General features: G+C 42.3%; 1 protein-coding gene across 4 annotated transcripts in view; it reads right to left on the bottom strand.

The window, feature by feature from the left end:
* The window catches only part of LOC139556159 (sentrin-specific protease 6-like), a 32141-nt gene extending 21803 nt beyond the window's left edge, over positions 1-10338 (bottom strand). Inside the window, exons 1-5 of one of the 4 annotated variants that reach the window (XM_071369735.1) lie at positions 9918-10338; positions 3113-3206; positions 2562-2625; positions 1939-2054; positions 1645-1800 (exon numbers count right to left, since the gene is read on the bottom strand). In XM_071369735.1, the coding sequence (XP_071225836.1) occupies positions 1645-1800; positions 1939-2054; positions 2562-2625; positions 3113-3206; positions 9918-9945 (458 nt within the window). In that variant the 5' untranslated portion in view covers positions 9946-10338. The remainder of the gene's footprint in view (positions 1-1644; positions 1801-1938; positions 2055-2561; positions 2626-3112; positions 3207-9917) is intronic. The other 3 variants (XM_071369736.1, XM_071369738.1, XM_071369737.1) reach the window with 3 other exon arrangements.
* Between the last annotated feature and the right edge of the window lie 16116 nt (positions 10339-26454).

The following is a 26454-nucleotide window of genomic DNA, read 5'->3' as shown; positions in this document are numbered from 1 at the left end:
CTGCCACTCTACCATAAAGGCCTGATTGGTGGAGTGCTGCAGAGATGTTGTCCTGGAAGCCACTGGATTCTCCTATCTCCACAGAGGAACTCTGGTGCTCTGTCAGAATGACCATCGGTCACCTCCCTGACCAAGGCCCTTCTCCCCTGACTGCTCAGTTTGGCCGGGCGGCCAGCTCTAGGAAGAGTTTTGGTGGTTCCAAACTTCTTCCATTTAAGAATTAAGGAGGCCACTGTGTTTTTAGGGACCTTCAATGCTGCAGAAATGTTTTGGTACCCTTCCCCAGATCTGTGCCTCGACACAATCCTGTCTCAGAGCTCTGCGGACAATTCCTTCAACCTCATGGCTAGGTTGTTGCTCTGACATGCACTGTCAACTGTGGGACCTTATATAGACAGGTGTATACCTTTATAAAATCATGTCCAATCAATTGAATTTACCACAGGTGGACTCCAATCAAGTTTTAGAAACATCTCAAGAATGATCAATGGAAACAGGATGCACCAGAGCTCAATTTCAAGTCTCATAGCAAAGGGTTTTAATACTTCTGTAAATAAGGTATCTGTTTTTCTAAAAACCTGTTTTCACTTTGTTATTATGGGGTATTGTGTGTATTGTTAGATATTACTGCACTGTTGGAGCTAGTAACACATTTCGCTACACCCACAAAAGCATCTGCTATATATGTGTATGCAACCAATAACATTTGATTTGACAAGATTCTTCACTTGGTCGTGAGGATTCTCCATACCACGCTGTATCGCAAAAACAACGTGTTTAGATTTAGCGTAGCTAGAATGAGCTGTGGCTCAAAGCAGCCTCAAACGTTTTCAGTCAGACATTCACGCTTGCCCTACAAAGTTGAAATATCTAGCCAACATTTTGAATTGAATAACATTGCTTGTGAACTTCAGAGCTGTAACGATTTGACACTTTTGTTATAAGGCAAGTACAAACGCATACTAGTAGTAGTCATGGCTCCTGCTCGAGTCTACACATTCTGGGTGATGCGAAACAACGTCATCATTTCACTGGGTTCTTCTCTGGCGAGCTCTTATTTGCTATTGTTGATCACTGTTCTCAAAACTTGTCGTTGCACATCTCATACTACAAAAGCATTGCAGATTTTGTGCCGATAAAATCAAAAGTCTGAAAATATCGGGACGTCTGGGACTGCTCAAAGACGAGATCGGCAGTCCTCAAACTGCGTCTCTGACCCGCTCACATGAGCGTAACTGACGGACGCGCCCCGATTGGACAACAACATGGGGATTTTGTCTCGGATTTCAAAAACTTGTCTGAGACAAGTAAATCGGGGCCAAAATTATTTTGTGTACACCCGGCTTAACTGTGTGCTAACAGTAAACTACCTACTACATAACTTAACCAATACAATCAAGTCCAATGCAGTAATAGTCTATCACAATTATTAAATGGGTTGCACTTTCGACTTGATGTCAATTCGCCAAAATGAATTGATCAGATCGCCTAAATAAAGTGAGTAACATGTCTCTTCGACTGATTAGAGATCCAGCACTACCAACTACTTTGAGAAAGAAAGCATTTTGTCAAATGAAACCATTCGGTAGCTATCAATGCTATGTTATGCAGTACGACCAGTGTGACTTCAGTGAGGACTCATACCTTTGGACAGGTTTCCTCATTGCAGCAGGAACATTGTGGGTGTGTTGAAAGGGTCTCCCCTGTAGAACAACTCCTTGAGACGGTGTTGGGCTGACTATTAAATAGTCAGTTCTGTTAGGCATCGGTGACGTTGTTGCTACCATGTTTGGGAGGTCACTGTAGTAGAGGAAGCAGAGGAAGGACATTAGGGTTTTGCTAAACACAGGTTGTAATGGTTCATTGTGATATTTGCAGTTGTCAGCAAAACATTCCAACTTGAACTGAAGAGATACTTGCAACAGTGATATGTCATACCTTAGCCTCTTGTCACTTCCTGGTTTGTTTAGAGCCCGTATGTGATTATTTGTATTTGGCCTGTTTTCATATGTTTTTAGGGGATCCGCAGAAGAGAAATGCCTAAGCGCGGGGGACTGGTGTGGGGAGAGAGATTGAGAGTAGAGAACAGAGAAGGTAATTAACACAGGATCTGGTGACAGGTTGCAGGGCATTTCTGCGGAGTACATAGATAATTCTGTATGTCAGTGATGCTGCATGAAAAATAGATACACCCCTGTAGGATATGACAATAACAGCACTGATCTGATGTCCTTGTTCACTGTTCAAGAGAAACATGTTTTGAAGATTTTGTTATAATAGCCTAAAGTAAGATCACATTCACAATAAAGTTCATCAGATTAAATGTTCTGTGTATAATAACCGAGTGCTGTAAGCATCAAATGTCACAACATGAACTTTTCACCAGCAGCAGCATAAAACAGACCCATTTTGTTGGTAAAAATACAGAGTCCTCTGGATGGGATAGCCAGACACGCTTTGGCAGAGAGATAGTGAGAGAGGAGAGCAAGATGGGCAGAATAACAATGACCTAAATGTGAGTTGTGTGGAGGGGGGCTAGATGAGGAGTTAGCCTACAGTACCTTCTGTCCCTCTGGGGAGGAGTGCTGCTGTCTGTCCATCTCCATGGTCACCACCGATGTGCTGCTTAGGAGAAAAGAAGAGCAAGAAAAGGGGTGGAAGAGAATGCTTAGATAATGCCTTGGTTTTATGTCCACTTAGGCCTAACCATTGGATAAACATACTGGGTACTTATTCCAGTTAATGGATTACATACAGTACATTATTGGATTACAAATACATTGTATGTAACATCATGATTATGAGATGCATGTTCTGCAGATTTACAGTCACATCACTGTCAGGTTGTAGCTCTAGAGTAAAACAAAAGTCTACACACTTCTATCTCAACACAATGGCTCTGTATGCAGAGTGTGTGTACATGTGGCTGTGCGTGTCAGTCTGTGTATTGAGCTGACAGGCAGGCAGGCTCTCAAGTGGGAATAGTAATTCACAGAAGAGAGAGAGACTTGGGGTCTATCTTAGTCTGGTGGATACAGTGGGGTCAAGTTGATGCAGTGCAGCGATGCCGAGGGCTGAGTGCTGAAATGAGGTCCGGGAGAGAAGTGCTTACTCGTGTCTCCTCTGCTCTTCACTGCCTTCAGAAAGAGAAAAGCTCCAGTTCTGCTTGTACCCTCCATCTCGCCTGGCCTGTGATCTATCCAGAGCTTGAATATAATAAACCACAACTCACATCAGTTATTCGAGGCCAAATGAAGGCATCAGTTGAAATGATCATGTGTACTTCCAGGAGTTCACTAATAATTTCAACATTGCTTGTTGCAATCCCTTTTTGATACCACCCCTTTTGATTTGAACAAAACCTTCCATACATATTTGCACCATATGTATAATTAAAATCATCAAAGAGCAACCTGATTCAAGTGTGATCCTAAGATCAAATTAGATAAATCAGATGTTAAGCCTCAGTCTAAAGTGAAGTTGTCAACACTGACTATCCCTGCTATGTTCTTTGATGAATAAAACTCAACTCATGCCTGCAATAAAACTGTATGCAGAGGAGAACAGAGCAGGTGGTACCAAGGAGCTACTCCCCCTCTCTCTGACCCACAAGACTCATTTCCTGGTGACTCTCAAACATTTGCAACAGCCTTAGAGGCTTAGCAATATGCTGCTGGAAAATGAAACGTGGTGGAGTTGTAATATCTCATGAGAATCACAATAACTAGCTTGGATAAAAACACCTTTTAAAAGTTTTTTCTTGAAAAGCCATATGAATGATGCTTTGAGAAGTTGTGTTTTATTTTCGGTGTTGTCACCCTGTCATTATTGCAATCACGTAATTGTAGGCCTCCACGTATCAATGTCTGAGGATAAGGAAAGACATTTTACCTCTGTAGGGTAAATTCATTTCAATGCAATCCCTTTTTGATACCACCCCTTTTGATTTGAACAAAACCTTCAATACATATTTGTCCATTAAGTTACTTTTTGGACCTTAATGCTAAAACATTCAAGAGCTAAAGCTGCTCATAGTTGACCTATTTTGCATACCCCACATCTATGTCTTCATCACTGGAAAAGAAAGACAGTTGAGAATGATATAATTTAAAAAGCTTACAAACAGGTTTGTCAATCTGAGTTTCTGAATTATCAAAATCAACCGTTTATCTTTTCCAGTGATGAAGACATGGAAGTCTCAGTCTGGTATGCAAAATGGGTCAACTTTGAGCACCTCTATCTCCTGAATGTTTCTGACCACTTCTTCCATGTGCAAACATGTATGGAAAGTTGTGTTTAAATCAAAAGGGATGTTGTCAAAAAGTTATTGAATTCATATGGATTTACCCTGTATGAAACCATTGAGGCACTTAAAATGTTTTCCATAGCTGAGCTATTATTAAATTGATAATTCTCCCTGCAGTAAAATACATGTCCAATATTTAAAATCAGCACTATCTGGCACAGCAGCAGGATAAGTAGTGAAGCTGGGGATGTGGCAGTTTGCCAGAGGGCCTATATTTCACAGTCAAAAACAGTGTCACTAAGTGGTCCCGTGTGGCTCAGTTGGTAGAGCATGGCGCTTGCAACGCTAGGGTTGTGGGTTCATTCCTCACGGGGGGACCAGGATGAATATGTATGAACTTTCCAATTTGTAAGTCGCTCTGGATAAGAGCGTCTGCTAAATGACTTAAATGTAAATGTAAATGTATAGACTAACATTACAATATAGGACATGCCTAAATCTAGCAGAGTTCAGAAAATATATCTACAATTGTACCCTAGATAACCAACTGTAGCCTAGATATTCAAGTCATGGCTGGTCCATTAAGCTCCTTACATTTCCACCCTACTAGGTCTGATTTCATAACGCCGTAGGCTATCCTTACAGTGTTATGAAATCAAAGCTTCCACCCTACATGTAGAAGCCCACCTTCTTCACAACACCATCAGCAGGCTAAATGAGTTAGGCTGCTCAGTCATAGGTAGAGCAGTTGTAAGAGAGCTTTGAGTCTGGCTTGGTGGTTCAGACTACCTGACAGTCACTGCAGCTTTGTTCCCCCTGCCACAAGACAGCTCAAACCCGTCTGTTAGGTACAGCTAGACACTTCCCACTATAGGCACTTACAGTTATTCATAATTGAAGAAAATTGTTACGGTGAGCATTGAGGATTCTAGAATGACAGGCTACCTTCAGAATCTGTCAGATGAATCTCAACATACTGACCTCGAAATTAAAAAAGTTAGGAGCACCAGAAAATATGATTCTTTTTAAAAATTGATTGAGATACAGCCTATATGAATCCAGTAAATTTAATTGATCAACATGCCTTTGGGTTGCATAAACTGTCCCCATATCAACTACTTCCTTGCTGCACATTGCACAGGCAGTGAATAACTTAGGCCTATTACTTAGCCTAATTGGTAATGACTACAAGTGTTAAAGGTTCAGGTTTTTCATCAAACTGGATGATATTTGGATAAAACCAGTTCATAGTAGGTTGACCCAAGTATGAAAAATGACTGCAGCTGGTACATTGACAAAGTTGATCCCCCCCATGTCAACCAGTTGGGTTCAGGAGGCACGCATTACTTCCGGCTTTCTGCAACTTCACTTAAAGACTGACATTTTATAATCGTTTTATAATCTTAACTCATTTAAATATGCAAAGCCTTAAAACCCTAATCACGTGCACGTTATACGGCTCTGTTTACAAACCGTATGATAGCTCAAGCAGAATGTGTCAGAATGATACTGGTAACAAACCCCTTTTCATCTGTGTTGTGACCTTTAGCTAGAAGGCTATCTACCAGCACGCCAGAAAAAGCACACTGTTGTGACTCGATGCCATAGTGTTAATTTAACGTTACACTATTATTTCACTTTCCATCTCCTTTTGTCTTCCCACTATCATCAAACTGTAATGATAGACCATTTTAAAAATTCTAAATCTACTCTGTCGGCTCAGCTTCCCAGGCAATCGCCGCAGCAGGAATGCTGTGATGCAAAGAAGGAGGGATATGCTGTGAAGCCTGTGAGGACAGATCCAACATACTGCATGTCATCATTATTCATTTCAAATCAATTGAGCATTTCAGGCACACAAAAATTACAAATACAAACATTGAAAAGTTTCCCAAAAAAGTGCAAGACCAAATATTGCATATTTCCAATTGAGTACTTCAAAAACACATTGTAGAATGAGTAGATCACTATATCAATGAATTGATAGCATGATAACTCAAAAGTCAACTCTAGCCACTTTAAAATGGAAAAATTGATGTAATAAATGTATCACTAGACACTTTAAACTGCCACTTTATATAATGTTTACATTACTCATCTCATATGTATATACTGTACTCTATACCATCTACTGCATCTTGCCTACGCCGTTCAGCCATCACTCATTCATATATTTTTATGTACATATTCTTATTCATTCCTTTACACTTGTGTGTATACGGTAGTTGTTGTGAAATTGTTAGGTTAGATTACTTGTTAGATATTACTGCATGGTCGGAACCATCCCAGGACCCCTGTATACCCAGTGTGAGAGGCCTGACTAGGAGGCCATAGCTGGATTTGTCTCCCACTTCAATCTTGGGGGTGACTGAATCCTGCTTGATTGAAGCGGGGTACATGGGTCCCCCTCCTCTCCCGCTCCCCTTCCATCAATCTCTGTAGTTGGTTGCATTTCCTAAAGTCTAAGTAATTCACTTTTACATGATGACTTAACATTGTTTGGACGGGAAGGTGAGCGTTACAAATTGTACGAAGCAATGGGGTCCTGCGGTTGGGTATTAGGCTTCTGGCTCAAATGTTTGGGGTGTTAAATGTCTCACCATTATTTCTCAGTTCATGTTGATCAATACTTTGGCTATGCTGGCCTACTGTAAATTATCAAATATATATGCCTGATCAATACATACGCTACATTTACAAAAGTATGTGGAAACCCCTTCAAATTAGTGGATTCAGCTATTTCTGCCACACCCGTTGCTGACAGGTGTATAAAATCGAGCACACAGCCATGCAATCACTATTAACAAACATTGGCAGAAGAATGGCCTTACTGAAGAGCTGTGACTTCAACATGGCACCGTCATAGGATGCCACCTTTCCAACAAATCAATTTGTAAAATTTCGGCCCTGCTAGTGCTGCCCAGGACAACTGTAAGTGTTGTTATTGTGAAGTGGAAATGTCTAGGAGCAACAACAGCTGAGTGGTAGGCTACAGAACTGGGCCGCCGAGTGCTGAAGTGAGTTACTGAGTTCCAAACTGCCTCTGAAGGCAAAGTCAGCACAAGAACTGTTCGTCGGGAGCTTCAAGAAATGGGTTTCCATGGCCGAACACAAGCCTAAGATCACCATGCGCAATGCCAAGTGTCGGCTGGAGAGGTGTAAAGCTCGCCGGCATTAGACTGGAGAAGTGGAAATGTGTTCTCTGGCGTGATGAATCACGCTTCACCATCTGGCAGTCCGATTGACAAATCTAGGTTTGGCGGATGCCAGGAGAACGCTACTTGCCCCAATGCATAGTGCCAAATATAAAGTTTGGTTAGGAGGAATAATGGTCTGGGGCTGTTTTTCCATGGTTCAGATTAGGCCCCTCAGCTCCAGTGAAGGGAAATCTTAACGCTACAGCATACAATGCCATTCTAGACAATTCTATGCTTCCAACTTTGTGGCAACAGTTTGGGGAAGGCCCTTTCCTGTTTCAGCATGACAATGCCCCGTGCACAAAGCAAGGTCCAAACAGAAATGGTTTGTCGAGATCAGTGTGGAAGAACTTGACTGGCGTGGACAGAGCCCTGACCTCAACCCAATCGAATACCTTTGGGATGAATTGGAACAGCAACTGCGAGCCAGGCCTAATTGCCCAACATCAGTGCCCGTCCTCACTAATGCTCGTGGCTGAATGGAAGCAAGTTCCCGCAGCAATGTTGCAACATCTAGTGCAGGGGTGTCAAACTCATTCCACGGAGGGCCTAGTGTCTGCAGGTTTTTGGTTTTTCCTTTCAATAAAGCCCTAGACAACCAGGTGTGGGGAGTTCCTAACTAATTAGTGATGTTAATTCATCAATCAAGTACAAGGGAGGAGCGAAAACCCGCAGACACTCGGCCCCCCGTGGAATGAGTTTGACACCTGTGATCTAGTGGAAAGCCTTCCCAGAAGAGTGGAGGCTGTTATAGCAAAGGGGGACTAACTCAATATTAATGCCCATGATTTGACGAGCATGTCCACATACTTTTGGTCTTGTAGTGTACAATTCTGAACATATTGTCACTTATAATGCAGAGGCACATATGAATTGTCCAGTACACTTATTGTAAGCTGTTTTCATGTACATTTATCTTATGTCTAAGTTTCCAAGGTGACTCAGGCTTTACTAATAATTGTAAAGAAGTATCAGTGAACTGTATTCAGTAATTAGCTACAAAACAATAGCAATGCAATTGTGTATTGCAGCTGTTTGTCTGATATCCAACAGTCCATGATCAGCTCTGTTGACCATGAGAGCATTTTTACAGAGAAAAATGGGTTGATGCATACTATTTAGGCTCAGAATAACATGTGGCCCATTGTTTACCTGGTCATCAATGACATGTGGTCCATTGTTTACCTTGTTACCTGGCAACGACCACAATGGTGTTTCAAAGAGCTGCCAGCCAAGGTGAGCTCAGAATTATAAACTCCCCACCCACCCAGGCTGTTCTTTCAGGCGTTCTGGTGAGAGAACATGTTTGATTTCTTCAATTATGTGCATTTTAATAGCGTACAAATGATATGGGTGATGTTTTGGTCATTCACAGGATATTTTTACTTGGGAAATTGGACAACTGTTCAGCACCTTTAATACAAAAAAATATATTAAAATGTGTTAAGTCTTGTTTGAAGTTGTGTTCTATGGAACTCCCCCACCCCTGTGGGACACACTGAATCTGAGACACCACATTCCACACTGGCATGGTGCTTAGATACAGAAGTAGTCCCTTTCTTGTTTTTGTGAATTAACTAACGTTAGCTTCTTTGACATTGCATTACTGTTACGTGTGCATCTGTACAATGCAGAAACATGGGTGTTATATAGCTAAAGCATATGCTTTGTCCTTCCTGGGTTGTTGGCTATTTACATAAACACCATCAGACTAGCTAGCTACTAACTTTGTTATGTGCTGCCTGAAATGAAGAGCCCTGTGGCTGTGCTTTACCTTAAAAAGCCGAAAGAATACATTGTTTATAGGTAGCTAGCTAACCAACAAATAACGTTACGTTGATCCACTGTTGAAACTATGTAGCTATATATGAAATAAAAAATTACTTGTAAAAGTATATACTAGTTGACAGGAAGGCCCGTCAACAATTAGGTAACTAACGTTAGCTAGCTAGGCCTTGCTGTCTGACCGTTCGCAAGTACAGTAACGTTACAACTTTACCCCATGCCACAGCAAGCTATCGATATTTATATAACTAACGTTAATCCTGTAAAATACTGCGCAAATGTATCAGTCAATTAGTGTCCAATTTCCTACGATATGAGGCCAGCTAACAAGCTAGTACCGGCTAGTCTGATAGCCAGACATAGCCAACGTTACACGGGCAAGTTAGCTAGCATCAACAATAGCTACTAGCTAGTTTAGTATATTTACTAATAATGATTCAATTTTAAATCGTGCATATTAGTTAAGTCGTTTTGTCCATGCACTGTCACAAAAGCTGTAAGTTATGCGAATACATGTAGTTAGGTCTGCAAGGCATAAGGAACTTTAGTTAACTAGCTAGCTCTGAACATGATTGAACCCACATTTACACGCGTGCAATGTATCTGATGGCGTCTCATTCACCTAGGAATGCGATTGCTAACCGACATTGCCTTGTCTTCGCTATTAGGTGAATATAGTAACACCTTACCTTCAAAAAAGCTTATATTGTGGGCCATGGTTTATTCCATGTTCTCTCTCTCAGATGGTGTTTGCTTCTCATCAGCGACCCGGGCTCGCGATTAGGCTCTTTGTGGTTCTGTGCACAACGTTCGACTACTTTTTTGTAGCCAAAAAACAAATTGCCAAATGTACCGTACTGGTCTCAGAATTATTTTGTTAGCGCGACACACATTGTGTTCATTCGATTGTTACAAAGTAGTTGGCTAGCTATAAACTGCATGGCCAACATTATTTGGTAGCTATAATAATTGCCTGGAAATGCCCTTATTGATTTGCCAATTATTGTTATTATTACTCATTGAGGTGCTAGATTTTTTTTAAATCAAAATAATACGTGCGTCGACTTGGGGACCACATCTTCTGCTGCTGCCTCCACGTAGCCTATTCTGTCTGTGAAGGTAAGGGCATGCAAAGCTACTGTAAGTAGGCTCTAAATTCACCCAAGTTTACAGTCATCTGCCATGATAAGCTGCCTGACAAAGTATTGCTTGGAAATCATTGGGCTTGTGTGCAACAAAGTTACAAAATATTTGGTGTAGCCATATCCACGTGAAGTAGGGGTGCTTATTTTTTTTATATACCCCCCAGGGGTGCTTATTTTTTTTTATATATATACCCCCCCCCCCCATACATTTTGTGAACTAGGCATTTATTACTCCTGTGTGAATGGAGAAAAATACCAGCATCCCCAACCCAAAACATATTCCTGCGGCCATGGATGAAGCCTACGGATGATAGCAAAGTCAATTTTGACAAAAGCTGTACCTCTTCTAGACAAACCAGAAAAATCGTCCCGTTCCTACTGTTCAGCAGTGTTCTCAGCATCACTGATCTCTGAAATACCACATCCCTCAATTCACTTTCCCAAACCACAGACAACTGCTAGGTGGAGTCAACTCACCAGTAGCAGCGTTTACAACCATCGCAGTAACTTATATATTCACTAGATGACTCTCAGGGGATGCTGTTTTGAAGCCCCACGCCTCCATCTTGGCACTCCCCCACCGTCGTAAAAATTATTTGGAAGTTGTAGAAATGCATTTATTAATTCAAACATGTGTTTTTCCCACATTGATTATATTACAAACACCTTAATGCATCCTTTTCAATTATATTATGTGAATTAAACATACAGTCATTACAATACAAATAAAACATTACAAAATATAGGCCTATAAAAACATGTTCATTTTTACATTTTTGTAGACACTCTTATCCAGAGCGACTTACAGGAGCAAATAGGGTTAAGTGCCTTGCTCAAGAGCACATCGACAGAGCCTTGTCGGCTCGGGGATTGGAACCAGCAGCCTTTCAGTTACTGGCCCAATGTGCTAACCTGCCATCCATTTTCCTGAAAGAAAATGTAAATAAACTAAATAAATGTCCTTTTGTTGTTGAAACGTTTAATTGAAATACTGTATAATTCCATTCATCCCTATAGAGGACTGCTTCTTTTGGGGAGGTCCAATATGGCCTACCGGTGGCTTGTCATTGGCCAATACATAGAATATTATTCCAGGGTTTATATACATCATTGGTACAAACCCATATGTTACAAAGCTTCTTCACTCCTAAGGGGTATCATTTATAGCCGTTGTGTAAATTTTACACAAAATATCTGTGTGCTCATGCACAAAAATGTTGAGATTTAGAAACTTGGTGCACGCCATACATACGCATTTTCCGGTCATAAATCAGACCAGTCTTTAAACTGTGCAGGAATGAACAAGCATTACAACACCGCCTGAAAAACACCCAAAATTCACCTTTTATAGTGACAGTAAAAGGTGCATGTATACATTGAAAGTATTGGAATTAGGCCAAGACAGTATCACAAATTAAATCAAATTGTATTGGTCACATACACATATTTAGCAGATGTTATTGTGGCTGTAGCAAAATGCTTGTAAAGGAAATAGCAATGGCAAACTTGATTAAATGTCTTTGGAGGTGTTGGCAGAATGTTTTCTTTTGTGGTGACATTTGCAGTAAACTATCTGAACAAGTGTCTGAAAGACAAAAACAATTGCACATTGTTGTGGACCTGTAAACAACTCCTTTGAATTCAATGTTTTGCATTTACTTCTTCCCTAATCTAAATATGATGCAATGCCTGCAAATTCTGAAACATTGTCTAGTCAAAAAATATGAAACTTCAGTAGGCCTACTTACAGTGGTACCCTACACACTTAAATGCAAAAGATCAACTGTCTGTTCACCTGTTCAATTCTACTGTATGTTATAAACCGCACTCCCTTTAGGATGCATAGAGCAAAAACTCTAATTATAATAGCCTATCTAATAGGCCCGATTAAATGAGAGATTTGCATGGTAATTTATTGTATGGCTACTTCGGGAATATGAACTCATCATGGCCAGAAAAGGTTAGGAATTGATATGTATTATGTTCATAAATTAAATATTGTCTATGAGAAATTTGACATTACAGTATTCAGATGTAGCCTACAAACGTCAATGGAAAAGGTGAACCATCATGGAAATGAAATAAATATATGTCTATTTATAATGATTTTAGAATGTAAAGATTAAATTGATTTTCGCTGTTTTCACTAATGGTAAATTATTGAATCTTATTATATTTAGCTAGGGTACCTGTTCTTTGGTTATGAAGGAGAGTGTATTCTGAGCATGGTCCTTGCAACGACAGGGTTGTGGGTTTGATTCCCACAGGGAACTAGTATGGAAAAAAGGTATGAAAATGTATGCACTCACTAATGTAAGTCGCTCTGGATAAGAGAGTCTACTAAATAATGTAAATGTATAACTTTTTTCTAATTGCAATGCAGTACTTCAACCACTAAAAAACTGTGCATTCTCATGTCATGTTCAACTGGCACAGGCATGTTTTAAGATATTTTGTTGTGTAAATTTAACATAAAACCTCTGCTTGCGCCATTTCTGAAAAGACTGTGCATGCACAAAAGATATTGAGATCAGTGGCGATTTTAGCATGTACATCTTGGTGGGGCAAACAATTTATTTAAAAAATTGTTATGCAGGCCACCAAAGCCACTACACAACACTAAACATTACATTAATTGCACTATAACGGTGACAAGCGGTGCCCATAAACTGTTAGGGCTTACATAAAGCTGTCCCAACAGCAGAACTTTCTTTTCAGCACCATGGAGTGAATCCTTACCACTGCTACACCTGGCAATCAGAGAAGCCTTGTCTGGCAAATTCATTCAGCCTCGTTTACTGCCTTTTAAAAAAACATAGCTGATATGGCTGACTTGCTTAAACAAATGTGGTTTCTACTGACAATTGAGATGTACAAACGATGGCATAAGGGAATGTCGAGAGGATAAGAGGCAATCTGTAATTTCGATTAAGACATTAATGAGCGAGCTAGGACTGAGGTAGTCAATATAACTATTTGTTCAGCACTTTTAAAATATACAGTGACAGAATTCAGAACATGGGCCGTTCTTACAGTATTCTCCCTGTACACCAAGTCAAAACCGTAGGATAAATAAAGGGGGCATATAAGCAGAAAATGAAAGCTCTTACAATATTTGATGATTACATTTCTCTAAAACAGGCTATAGGCTACATGTGCAGCACCAAGTCAGAACAGTAAGTTATGAAGGGGGAAAGGGACCAAATTATTAGGGTGAGGCACATGGGCTACTAACAGCTTACTACACAACATAAACTTAGTATTACTTTCTTAGCTAGAGTATACATGCACATATCTCCCTGGCATATTATATAATTTTGCAGCAGCATACAATACATTTTCGGACTCACCTTGTTTTGCTGTGCTCACTTGAACAGTTAGATGGCGTGGCGGGCATTCTTGTGGGCAAATTTTGTCATCAAACTTTGTCATCAAAGTCTGGCATTCTCTGGATTTATGGTGCTTTCAAAACTACTGGGAACTCAAGAATTCCAGACTTGGAATTCTGAGTTGGTGGTCCATTCAAAACTTATTTTCCCAGTTGGAGCTGTTTTTTTTTGGGAGTTCCCAGTTGTCTTGAACACGGCAGCAGTCATGCTGGATTGACAGCATGGCCAATGTATTCAAGCTTTTCTGGACCATGGTGTGTTGCGAGTGAATGTTTGTCCTTTTAAGCTTGGAAAAGAGACCCTTCAACCCAGACTTGGACCACATACCCTCTCCACTGAATAGCAGGCTAGTGATTGCTTTGCAAAGCTTGCAGTTAGCCACTGATTCCTTCCAAACCACTCATTGTTGAATTTCCGAATTCCAACTTGAGTAATATTTATGTCCAATGGCCGATAAGCACCAATATGTTTTATCTATAATTTGTCTTCATATGAAAAGGATTGAAAAGGATTTGCCAGTAGATTGTCGACTTGATTCACGTAGATGACTGCTTGTCTAGCTTGCTAGCTAATATTTTGAAAGTACCATGTTGACATGATCATTCCAATCAAAGCTACGGTAGATATAACGTGATTTGACATAATTTTATCTGTGGCCGATGACCTTGAGCTGTCATCAAGGCAAAGGGTGGCTACTTTGAAGAATCCAAAATATATTTTGATTTGTTTAAAACTTTTTTGGTTACTACATGATTCCATATGTGTTATTTCATAGTTTTGATGTCTTCATTATTATTCTACAATGTAGAAAATAGTACAAATTTGAAAAACCCTTAAATGAGTAGGTGTGTTCAAACTTTTGACTGGTACTGTAAGAACCGATGCTGGAGATGTTAAGCAGGTACGGGGAGTCAACATTTAATTTGAACAGACATGGAACAAATAAGCAACAGCATCAGCACCGGTTAGTATAAGGACAGACTGTCACGTCCTGACCATAGAGAGTCCTTATTTTCTATGGTAGGAGTAGGTCAGGGCGTGACTGGGGGATCGCCTTCCTTGGCGGCAGACGCAAGGAGAGAAGGGAGGACAGCAACGACGCCGGGGTTCGCGGCCACAAGGAAAGCCCAAAAGACAGCCCAACATTTTTTGGGGCACACGGGGTGGTCGGCGGAGCCGAGGTGTGAACCAGAGACAACATGGGAGGAGGTAGAGAGGTGATCGGTCGACCCAGGGAGAGTGCCAGAGTCCGCCTGGGAGTCAATGGAACAGTGCGAGGAGGGATACCGGAGAATGGAATTGGCGAGGAGTATGCGGCAACGCAGGCGTTTGGAGGAGCGTGTTACCAGTCCGGTGCAATCTGTGCCGGTCCCACGCATCAGGCCTCCAGTGTGCCTCCCTAGTCCGGTACGTCCTGTGCTAACTCCCCGCACTTGCCGTGCAAAGTGTGTCATCATTCCGATACAATTGATGCCGGCTATACGCACCAAGTCTCCAGTGCGCCTTTACAGCCCAGTACGTCCTGTGCCAGCTCCTCGCACTTGTCATGCGAAGTGTGTCATCGAACCGGTACAATTGATGCAGGCTATACGCACCAGGTCTCCGGTGCGCCTTCACAGCTCAGTACGTGCTGTGCCTCCTCCCCACACTCTCCCTGAAGTGCGTGTCACCAGTCCGGTGCCACCTGTACCGGCCCCACGCATCAGGCCTCCAGTGCGCCTCCCCAGTCCGGTACGTCCTGTGCCTCCTCCCAGCACTCGCCTTGAAGTGCGTGTCACCAGTCCGGTGCCACCTGTACCGGCCCCACGCATCAGGCCTCCAGTGCGCCTCCCCAGTCCGGTACGTCCTGTGCCTCCTCCCCGCACTCGCCCTGAAGTGCGTGTCACCAGTCTGGTGCCACCTGTACCGGCCCCACGCATCAGGCCTCCAGTGCGCCTCCCCAGTCCGGTACGTCCTGTGCCTCCTCCCCGCACTCGCCCTGAAGTGCGTGTCACCAGTCTGGTGCCACCTGTACCGGCCCCACGCATCAGGCCTCCAGTACACCTTCCGGAGACAGTTCCCAGTCCAGAGCTTCTGGCGACGGTTCCCAGTCCAGAGCTTCCAGCGACGGTTCCCAGTCCAGAACTTCTGCCGATGGTTCCCAGTCCAGAGCTTCCAGCGACGGTCCCCAGTCCAAAGCTTCCGGCTACGGTTCCCAGTCCAGAGCTTCCGGCGACAGTTCCCAGTCCAGAGCTTCCGGGGACAGTTCCCAGTCCAGAGCTTCCGGCGACAGTTCCTAGTCCAGAGCTTCCGGCGACGTTCCACAGTCTGGAACCTCCAACGACGGTCCACAGTCCGGAACATCCTGAGACGGTCCACGGCCCGGAACCTCCTGAGACGGTCCACGGCCCGGAACCTCCTGAGACGGTCCACGGCCCGGAACCTCCTGAGATGGTCCACGGTCCGGAATCTCCTGCGACGGTCCACGGTCCAGAACCTCCAGCTCCAGGGCAGGAGCCTTCCTCTGCCTTCCTCCGATGCCTAGTCCGAGCACGGTACGAGTCTTCCTCTGCACCGATGTCCAGGCCAGGGCCGGTGTCCAGTCCCGCTCCATGGCAGGAGCCTTCCTCGGCATCTAGGTCCAGTCCAGGCACAGTGTTCAGCCTGTGTCCATGGCTGGATCCGCAGGATGAGCAGATTCTTCGGCCCGCACCAGAGCCGCCACCAAAGATGGTGGATCCGCGAGCTGAGCGGGTTCTTCGTCCCACACCAGAGCCGCCCCCGATGCTGGTGGATCCGCGGGATGAGAGGGTTCTTCGTCCTGCACCAGAGCCGCCACCGTCACTAGACACCCCCCCTAACCCTCCCTTTTGGTTTCAGGTTTTGCGGCTGGAGTCCGCACCTCCTGACCATAGAGAGTCCTTATTTTCGATGGTAGGAGTAAGTCAGGGTGTGACTGGGGGGTTAGTCTAGTTTATATTTTCTATGTGGGGTTCTAGTTTTGTTTTCTATGTTGGTGTTTGGTATGATTCCCAATTAGAGGCAGCTGGGTATCGTTGTCTCTAATTGGGGATCATATTTAAGTAGCTTTTTTCCACCTGTGTTTTTTGTGGGATATTGTTTATGTGTAGTTGCATGTCAGCACTCCATTGTCGTCACAGTTCGTAATTTTTTTTATTGTTTTGTTTTTGTGTGTTTCTCTATTAAATATGTGGAAACCATATCGCGCTGCACCTTGGTCTGATGATTATTTCAGCGAACGTGACACAGACGACAAACAATGTAGCAGCGGGGGAACAGAGCTGGGGAACTGACAAATATAGGAGAGGTAATGACAGAGGTGATTGAGTCCAATAATTGCTGAAGCGTGTGACAGGGAGGCAGGTGTGCGTAATGATGGTGGCAGGAGTGAGTAATGCTGGGCAGCCTGGCGCTCCGGGAGCAGACGTGACAGTTACTGTATATAGATATTTTTTTACCTAAACATGTGGTGCTCAAAACAGTTGGGGCTCTTCCCCACCTGCCCTGAATGACAGGTCGCCACTGATTGAGATTTATAAACTTGCCACATGCCATACATATTTCCCATTATAAATCAGACCTGTCGTAAAACTGGCCCACGTGAACGAGCATTATAACGCCGTGTGAAAAACGCCCATCATTCACATTTTATGGTGACAATAACGCTCTTATTGGCTGTATACTTGTAAGTATTGGAATTAGGCCAAAACAGTATCTAAAGTAAATCGCAATGCATGGCGAACTTGATCAAATGTCTTTCAAAGGGTTGTCAGAATGTTTGCTTTTGCAGTGACACTTGCTATAGCTGACCGTTTCTGCAAGACAAAAACAATTGCAAATTGTTGTGGACCTGTAAACAGATTGTTTCAATGCAATAATGTTTTGCATTCAGATTTTCCCAACCTAGATATGCTGCACTGCCTGCTAGTTCTGAAACAATGGGTGCGTTTGAGTGACAAGGCGAAAGCAAGCAACTCAACGAAAGTCGAGAAGTGAAGTCGGGAGAGGTGCATCTGCGACAGCCGAAAGTCATACACTAATGTGGCTCAGATCCACAGGGGCAGAGTTTGAGTGTGAGAGAGGGTTGGGGGTTGGAAATGGTGGCGAGTAGTGCAGACGAAATGGAGGAAATGGAGAAAAAGATGGTGAAGCAACAGCTGTCCTGGAATCAGGACAATATGGGTGTCAGCTCTGATGGTATGGAGCGGGAAGATGAGGGTCAAGGACCGAAATGGTCAGTAGTGGAAAGACATAGGAAGAAGAGAGATCATGATACAGAAAGCAGTGGATAGTCTAGTAAAGAAAGCACAAAGAGGGCCAAGGTAGGAAACAAGAGTAGTGATGTGTTGGAGTGGAAAGTGGTGATAGTGTTTGATAAGACCACAGGGCCTCACTTATTCGACTAACTAATGCCATAGAGAAAGGTTGGTGAAGTGAAATTACCCTGGTTCATCAGAAATGGTCGATTGTTAATATTGTGTGGTAGCCAGGCTCAGCAAGAAAACATTCTGCAAATGGAAAAGCTGAATAGAAGAAGATTAAAAGCCATGTACCTAGTGCTTATGCTAGATTGATGGGAGTCATCACTGGGGTCCCAATATCTATGTCCACAGTTGATATTAAAGAAAATGTGAAGGGAGGCAGAGTGATTGAGGTCAAAAGGTTGATCAGTAGGAAAGAGGGTCAAAGAAGTGAAAGCTTATCAGTGATGCTGAGGTTTGAGAAAGTCTTGCTGGGAAAAGTACAGATAGGATTCCTTAGTTTTAATGTTAGAGAATTTGTCCCATATGCACTGCAGTGTTTTAAATTCCAAAGAATGGGACATGTTCAGTGTAAAGGAAAGAAAAGCTGTGCCAAGTGTGGAGGAGCACATGATTACGGTGAATGTGGAAGCAATGTGAAGGTTAAGTGCTGTAATTGTGGAGGAGAACACAGTGCAGCATTTGGTGGATGCCAGGTACAGAGAGAGGCTAGAGAGGCTTAGAGATATATAGGATCAGTCATGATGTATCATATGCAGAGGCCATAAGACAGATTGGTAGAACTACAGTGAGGACTGATGGAGTTTACATGGATGTTCCTGTAGTAAGTGGACCTACTGTCTGGGCTGGTGCTTCTGATGGTAGTTACGATATAACTTTATGTATTTTTTACAAATTAAATATTGTCTACTCAACAAATGTGACATTATAGTATTCAGACATAGTAACCTACAAACATCAATGGAAAAGGTGACCCGTCTGTTCTACCGTTAAACTGCCAATCGGATTGCAGAGCAAAATAGTGTAAGTTCAGGGTCTGAGTACAGATGGATGGATGACTTTCTGTAGGAGCAATGACTGGATGGAGATGGATAACTATTTAGCAGGCACCACACTAGAATTGTCACTTCCTGTATCAATATAATTTAAACTACACAATTAAAGCACTGGCCAATAGGAAAACAGATAAATAGTTACCAGGTAAATAAATAGGTAGACACAGTTATTTCCTAAAACACAGATTCACCACATATCTTAATTGAGAAAAATAAGAACAATCCCCAAAATTTTTTGATACTGTCGCAAAGCTAACTAAAAAGCAGCATTCCCCAAGTGAGGATGGCTTTCACTTCCGCAGTAATAAATTCATGAACTTCTTTGAGGAAAAGATCATGATCATTAGAAAGCAAATTACGGACTCCTCTTTAAATCTGCGTATTCCTCCAAAGCTCAGTTGTCCTGAGTCTGCACAACTCTGCCAGGACCTAGGATGAAGAGAGACACTTAAGTGTTTTAGTACCATATCTCTTGACACAATGATGAAAATAATCATGGCCCCTAAACCTTCAAGCTGCATACTGGACTCTATTCCAACTAAACTACTGAAAGAGCTGCTTCCTGTACTTGGCCCTCTTATGTTGAACATAATAAACGGCTCTCTATCCACCGGATGTGTACCAAACTCACTAAAAGTGGCAGTAATAAAGCCTCTCTTGAAAAAGCCAAACCTTGACCCAGAAAATATAAAAAACTATCGGCCTATATCGAATCTTCCATTCCTTTCAAAAATAATTGAAAAAGCTGTTGCACAGCAACTCACTGCCTTCCTGAAGACAAACAATGTATACGAAATGCTTCAGTCTGGTTTTAGACCCCATCATAGCACTGAGACTGCACTTGTGAAGGTGGTAAATGACCTTTTAATGGCGTCAGACCGAGGCTCTGCATCTGTCCTCGTGCTCCTAGACCTTAGTGCTGCCTTTGATACCATCGACCACCACATTCTTTTGGAGAGATTGGAAACCCAAATTGGTCTACATGGACAAGTTCTGGCCTGGTTTAGATCTTATCTATCGGAAAGATATCAGTTTGTGTCTGTGAATGGTTTGTCCTCTGACAAATAAACTGTACATTTCGGTGTTCCTCAAGGTTCCGTTTTAGGACCACTATTGTTTTCACTATATATTTTACCTCTTGGGGATGTCATTTGAAAACATAATGTTAACTTTCACTGCTATGCGGATGACACACAGCTGTACATTTCAATGAAACATGGTGAAGCCCCAAAATTGCCCTCGCTAGAAGCCTGTGTTTCAGACATAAGGAAGTGGATGGCTGCAAACTTTCTACTTTTAAACTCGGTCAAAACAGAGATGCTTGTTCTAGGTCCCAAGAAACAAAGAGATCTTCTGTTGAATCTGACAATTAATCTTGATGGTTGTAAAGTCGTCTCAAATAAAATTGTGAAGGACCTCGGCGTTACTCTGGACCCTGATCTCTCTTTTGACGAACATATCAAGACTGTTTCACGGACAGCTTTTTTCTATCTACGTAACATTGCAAAAATCTGAAACTTTCTGTCCAAAAATGATGCAGAAATATGTATCCATGCTTTTGTTACTTCTAGGTTAGACTACTGCAATGCTCTACTTTCCGGCTACCCGGATAAAGCACTAAATAAACTTCAGTTAGTGCTAAATACGGCTGCTAGAATCCTGACTAGAACCAACATTTTTTATCATATTACTCCAGTGCTAGCCTCCCTACACTGGCTTCCTGTTAAGGCAAGGGCTGATTTCAAGGTTTTACTGCTAACCTACAAAGCATTACATGGGCTTGCTCCTACCTATCTTTCCGATTAGGTCCTGCCGTACATACCTACACGTACGCTACGGTCACAAGACGCAGGCCTCCTAATTGTCCCTAGAATTTCTAAGCAAACAGCTGGAGGCAGGGCTTTCTCCTATAGAGCTCAATTTTTATGGAATGTTCTGCCTACCCATGTGAGAGACGCAGACTCGGTCTCAACCTTTAAGTCTTTACTGAAGACTCATCTCTTCAGTGGGTCATATGATTGAGTGTAGTCTGGCCCAGGAGTGTGAAGGTGAACGGAAAGGCTCTGGAGCAACGAACCGCCCTTGCTGTCTCTGCATGGCCGGTTCCCCACTCTCCACTCGGATTCTCTGCCTCGAACCCTATTACAGGGGCTGAGTCACTGGCTTACTGGTGCTCTTTCATGCCGTCCCTAGGAGGGGTGCTTCACTTAAGTGGGTTGAGTCACTGACGTGATCTTCCTGTCTGGGTTGGCGTTGTGCCGTGGCGGAGATCTTTGTGGGCTATACTCGGCCTTGTCTCAGGATGGTAAGTTGGTGGTTGAAGATATCCCTCTAGTGGTGTGGGGGCTGTGCTTTGGCAAAGTGGGTGGGGTTATATCCTTCCTGTTTGGTCCTGTCCGGGGGTATCATCGGATGGGGCCACAGTGTCTCCTGACCCCTCCTGTCTCAGCGTCCAGTATTTATCCTGCAGTAGTTTGTGTCGGGGGGCTAGGGTCAGTTTGTTATATCTGGAGTACTTCTCCTGTCTTATCCGGTGTCCTGTGTGAATTTAATTATGCTCTCTCTAATTCTCTCTTTCTTTCTCTCTCTCGGAGGACCTGAGCCCTAGGATCATGCCTCAGGACTACCTGGCATGCTGACGCCTTGCTGTCCCCAGTCCACCTGGCCATAGACATACAAAACACATAGACTAGAAAATACCCCATAAACATACAAAACCCCTAGACATGATAAAACACATAAATCCCCCATGTCACACCCTGACCTAACCAAAATAATAAAGAAAACAAAGATAACTAAGGCCAGGGCGTGACAGTAATGTGGTCAGTAACAGTACTTTCTAAAAATTATACTTTAATGAAAATTGTTATTTGTATGTTTTGCTCACATATCATTTGAAATAATGCATTGAGGTGTCTGAAATAGAATAAAGAGTGCCAAGATGTTCCTCTTATAGAATATTAGGTCAAAGGTATTGTGGAGGTCCTCCACCTAAATATAAACAGTACCGGCACACAAAATTTGTCAAGCAGGTCTGACTGAAGTCGTTATACCCCAGAATGAATTAGCTGCTATACAAATATACAGGTAACTGAGAAAATAAAGAAAACACCAACATAAAGTGTCTTAATAGGGCGTTGGGCCACCACAAAACAGAATAGCTTCAATGCAAGCCAGGAAAACACGCTGGTAAGAACTGACAACAGAGAACACAGGTATAAATACACAGGGGATAATGGGAAGATGGGCGACACCTGGAGGGGGTGGAGACAAGCACAAAGACAGGTGAAACAGATCAGGATGTGACAATCACTTTAAAAGGCTTCTGTAAGCCTGGTTACCTGCGCACATTCACTCTAAAATAATTCCCGCATCCATACACTGCACATGCCATTTGATGAATGGAAAGATACATATGTTGCAAATCACCAAAAAGTTTAATGAATGAAATTCGGTAATTGTCAAATAGGGCTACACTTTTAACCTGAATTGATGTGTCCGCTGCTGTCCTTGCACGTCTCGGTCTCGGCCACTCATTTCTGCCTTCGCAAAATGTTTTTTTTCTTCCGAAGACGATACACTCATTTTTCAAGAAATGCGGTAATGATAAATCGTATAATAGCCTACAGTTTTCTTGGCATCTTTGCTTTAATTATTGTGATATAGGCTCATGTTCAGACGGTACGGCATACCCCCACTATTTATTTTCCCGGAGGACTGGACCGCTCCGGCTTACTTTTACCCCTGCTTCCATGAGAAATTCCATAATTTGGTGTTTTGTTGATGGTGGGCGAAAGTGCTGTCTCAGGCACCGCTCCAGAATCCCCCTTAAGTATTCAATTGGGTTGAGATCTGGTGACTGAGACTGCCATGGCATATTAGGTACACCCATCTAGTATCGGGTTGGAGTCCCTTTGCCTCCAGAACAGCCTGAATTCTTTGGGGCATTCAACAAGGTGTCAGAAACATTCCACAGGGATGTTGGTCCATACTGACGTGATGGCATCACGCAATAATGCTTAATGTTATCCGGGATTCTTGGGACATCCCTAACCCTAACCTTTACCCCTACCCTTACCATTTTAAATGTCAACTTCAATAGGGTAAGGTCCCGGATAGCATGGACTCCAAAATAATGGCCTGCCCAGCATTTTTATACATGAACTTAAGCATAATGGGATGTTAATTGCTTAATTATGGAAGTATGTATGGAAGCACCTGCTTTCAATATACGTTGTATCCCTCATGTACTCAAGTGTTTCCATTATTTTGGCAGTTACCTGTATGTAATAACTTTCCATTTCATTAGAAAATAATCCATTTATCTTAAATAATCAGATACAAATCTGTAAAATGTGCAGTGTGTAGTGGCATGTCCTGAAATGCTTCCAGATTTCGAGAGCTTGGGACTATAAGGTTCTATCTACAAAAATATATTTAGGAGATAATTGGCTTTAAAGTTCCGAACCCTCAGTGGTTTGAATGGTGTCAGCAATTTGTATAGAGTATTATTTTGAATTATTTTGAATTCAACCACATTAATTGGGCTATTTAGAGTACTATTTAGGTAGAGAACATTAAACAGAACAAGGCTATGTCAATAACTCAATTTAGACAAATGCAGATAGCACCTTATAGTCCCCAGCTCTCGCATTTCTCCAACGCATAGGCTTAACATAGGCTTAATACATCATGTATTTCCACTGTATAGACACATGGTCAAGTAGCCTATCCATTTTCTCCACCAAAACTTGATTATGGTAAAGCAGTAAAGCTTGGAAATATAATTAATGATATGTATTCATAGCCTAACAGCCTGTAACATTGATGTATGATAATAACTGAAAGGGTTCTATGTTCCCTGTAATATACCACAGATGAGGGATTTGATACATAAGGCTAAAGATACCAATGTCTATTTAGGGGGGGGGGTTGGTCAGTTTTATCCAGGGACTGAATTACATATTATGTAAGGTCTGACGTGTGCCGTGCAGACATTCGCCTTATTTAATGTCTCTCAGTGTTATAACTGAATCTCGCCTACTACTGACTGGTGATGAGTGATTTCCTCAAACTCATTTTGAGTGTATAAAATCTTACTCCACTACTCTATCCATCTCCCCACCAGTTAGACGTTACACATATCGGAAAGATGATGTTACATTATGTTGCAGCTTAATAGGAAACTATTTTGTTTGGCACATAATGGTGCACTAGTTACACTGACTAGCATGACATCACTCACCTAAAAAACTGCAAAACAGATGTTGCAGGATTTATATTTTGCATTAAAGAGGACAGTGAATCCGCCTTAATGAAAGTCACAAAACCCTTGTTTCCAGACACAAACCGCGTAAATGTGTAGTTAAATTGATACATTTTCCTTCGCCAAATGTGACATGCTACAGACGCTGAAACAATCTCTTGTGAAAATAGATAGATGTGATTGACACAGGGCAACATGTCATTTGTGAACCTCTGGATCCCCATGGTGGGGGGGATCTAAAACAAGTGTTGAACCTCATCCAAATAGGTAGGATTCAGAACAATGTATCCAATGTTGTTTTTGTTTTCCTTGCCCATAAAACATTACATGGACCTTGATTTTACAAGCACATTTAAACACTTCCCCAAAATAGGTCTGGTTGCTATGTGACAGAGAGCTGCCTCACTGCCTCATTTACCTATTTATCTCACTGAGCAGTGGATTGGTCTATTGAGGGCCGTATCAAATTCTATATGTAGCATGTCTCCCAATGGAACACACCAATGTCGCTGTTAGCTAGATGGAATGACAGATCTTGATTCAATGCACCCTGCAGTTTTATTCAGCTGGTAAAAATAACTTATGAAGATACTGACCGGATGAGTATCCTGTAGATTAACCCCAGATGAATTGCCCAACAGAGGTCCTGACCATGATAACCATCTTGGAGCATTAGGAAGCAGAGAGGAGAGGCCCTGACTCAATTGTTAGTAATGAACAGTGCTTTGGTTTCCGCTCCCTGTGCATTAGCAGGGCAAGGAAGACTGTAACCATAGCCACAGTTATGAGCAGATTGCACCTTCGCCCTTCATGTTCCGGAAAGACTTAAAATAAATGAACAACAAACTTCCAGTTGTAATGTTACTGTTGTTAGTCTACATGTCAGAATGAAGATTGAAGGTGGACATAATAATGAAAAAAGATGGATAGAATTAGGATAGAATTAGGATAGAATTAGGATAGAATTGTAGGGAAACAGCAGTATGTCATCTACACATAAACATTCTCACCAACCACTAGAGTAATAAAATACTTGGACTTTGAAACAGTTTGGTCACTTTAACAGCCATGTCTCTCAAGTGACTCATGTTAACCACAAGTGCAACACTGAATCTCAATGTAAGGATCACCATCAGCTCTGGGCTAAAAATATAGAATGATCCTTTTAAAACAACAACATCGGCTCTCGCACCAACTTTATGACTTCATTGGGGCGTGTAGATGTTAACATTCAAGTAGAATAAGTTGTGCATTAGCAGGACCTCCATGTGAACATATACATCTGTTTCTGAAGTACTGAATAGCATTACAGTAAGTAAAGGGTTGTGTCCCAATTAGCACCCTATTCCCAATTTAGTGCTCTACCTTTGACCTGGGTCCATAGGGCTCTGGTCAAAAGTAGTGCACTACATAGGGAATAGGTTGCCATTTGGTCTCCTTGTTGAAATATGGCATCTGCGCTGCGTCCCAAATGGCAACCTATTCCCTATGTAGTGCACTACATCATAGTGGTCTCTGACTTGTGCTCATCATAGTGGTCTCTGACTTGTGCTCATCATAGTGGTCTCTGACTTGTGCTCATCATAGTGGTCTCTGACTTGTGGTCAGACTCGCTCAGGTGTCATTTTGAAAGCAGGAAGGTGTCATAATACATTTTTATGCAAACATACTTCCTGAATTTATAAGTAATCCAAGAAGTAATCATCTAGTTTTTCAAAAGTATTCTTAATCTGATTGCAATATTTTTGCTGGTAATGTAACTGATTACAGGGCAATACTTTGTTTGTAATCAGATTACATATAACTGATTACATTTAATCAGTAACACCCCATCCCTGCTTAAATGGTTGAAGGCAAAATGGTGATCTCATATTATTTATCTGCAATTTTCTCATTTGTTTCTTAGAAACGATGACTGCATTGACTAACCAGGCAGAGATTGAGCTCTTATTGCTAACCCTGCCTCTGCTCTGGTGGGAGTGGTTGAGCTGGACTTCCCCTGCCTGCTTCAGAGTGGGATAGTTCAGCTGTCTGAGAGGCTTGGAAAAGCCTCCTTCAATCTGCTCAGCTGCTAACAGCCATGAGTGACTGAGAACACTTGTTAAATAT

The sequence above is a fragment of the Salvelinus alpinus genome, chromosome 27 (assembly GCF_045679555.1).
Source record: "Salvelinus alpinus chromosome 27, SLU_Salpinus.1, whole genome shotgun sequence".
NCBI lineage: Eukaryota > Metazoa > Chordata > Actinopteri > Salmoniformes > Salmonidae > Salvelinus > Salvelinus alpinus.
Note: the sequence above shows the minus strand (reverse complement) of the source record. Positions and strands in the feature narration are given on the sequence as shown.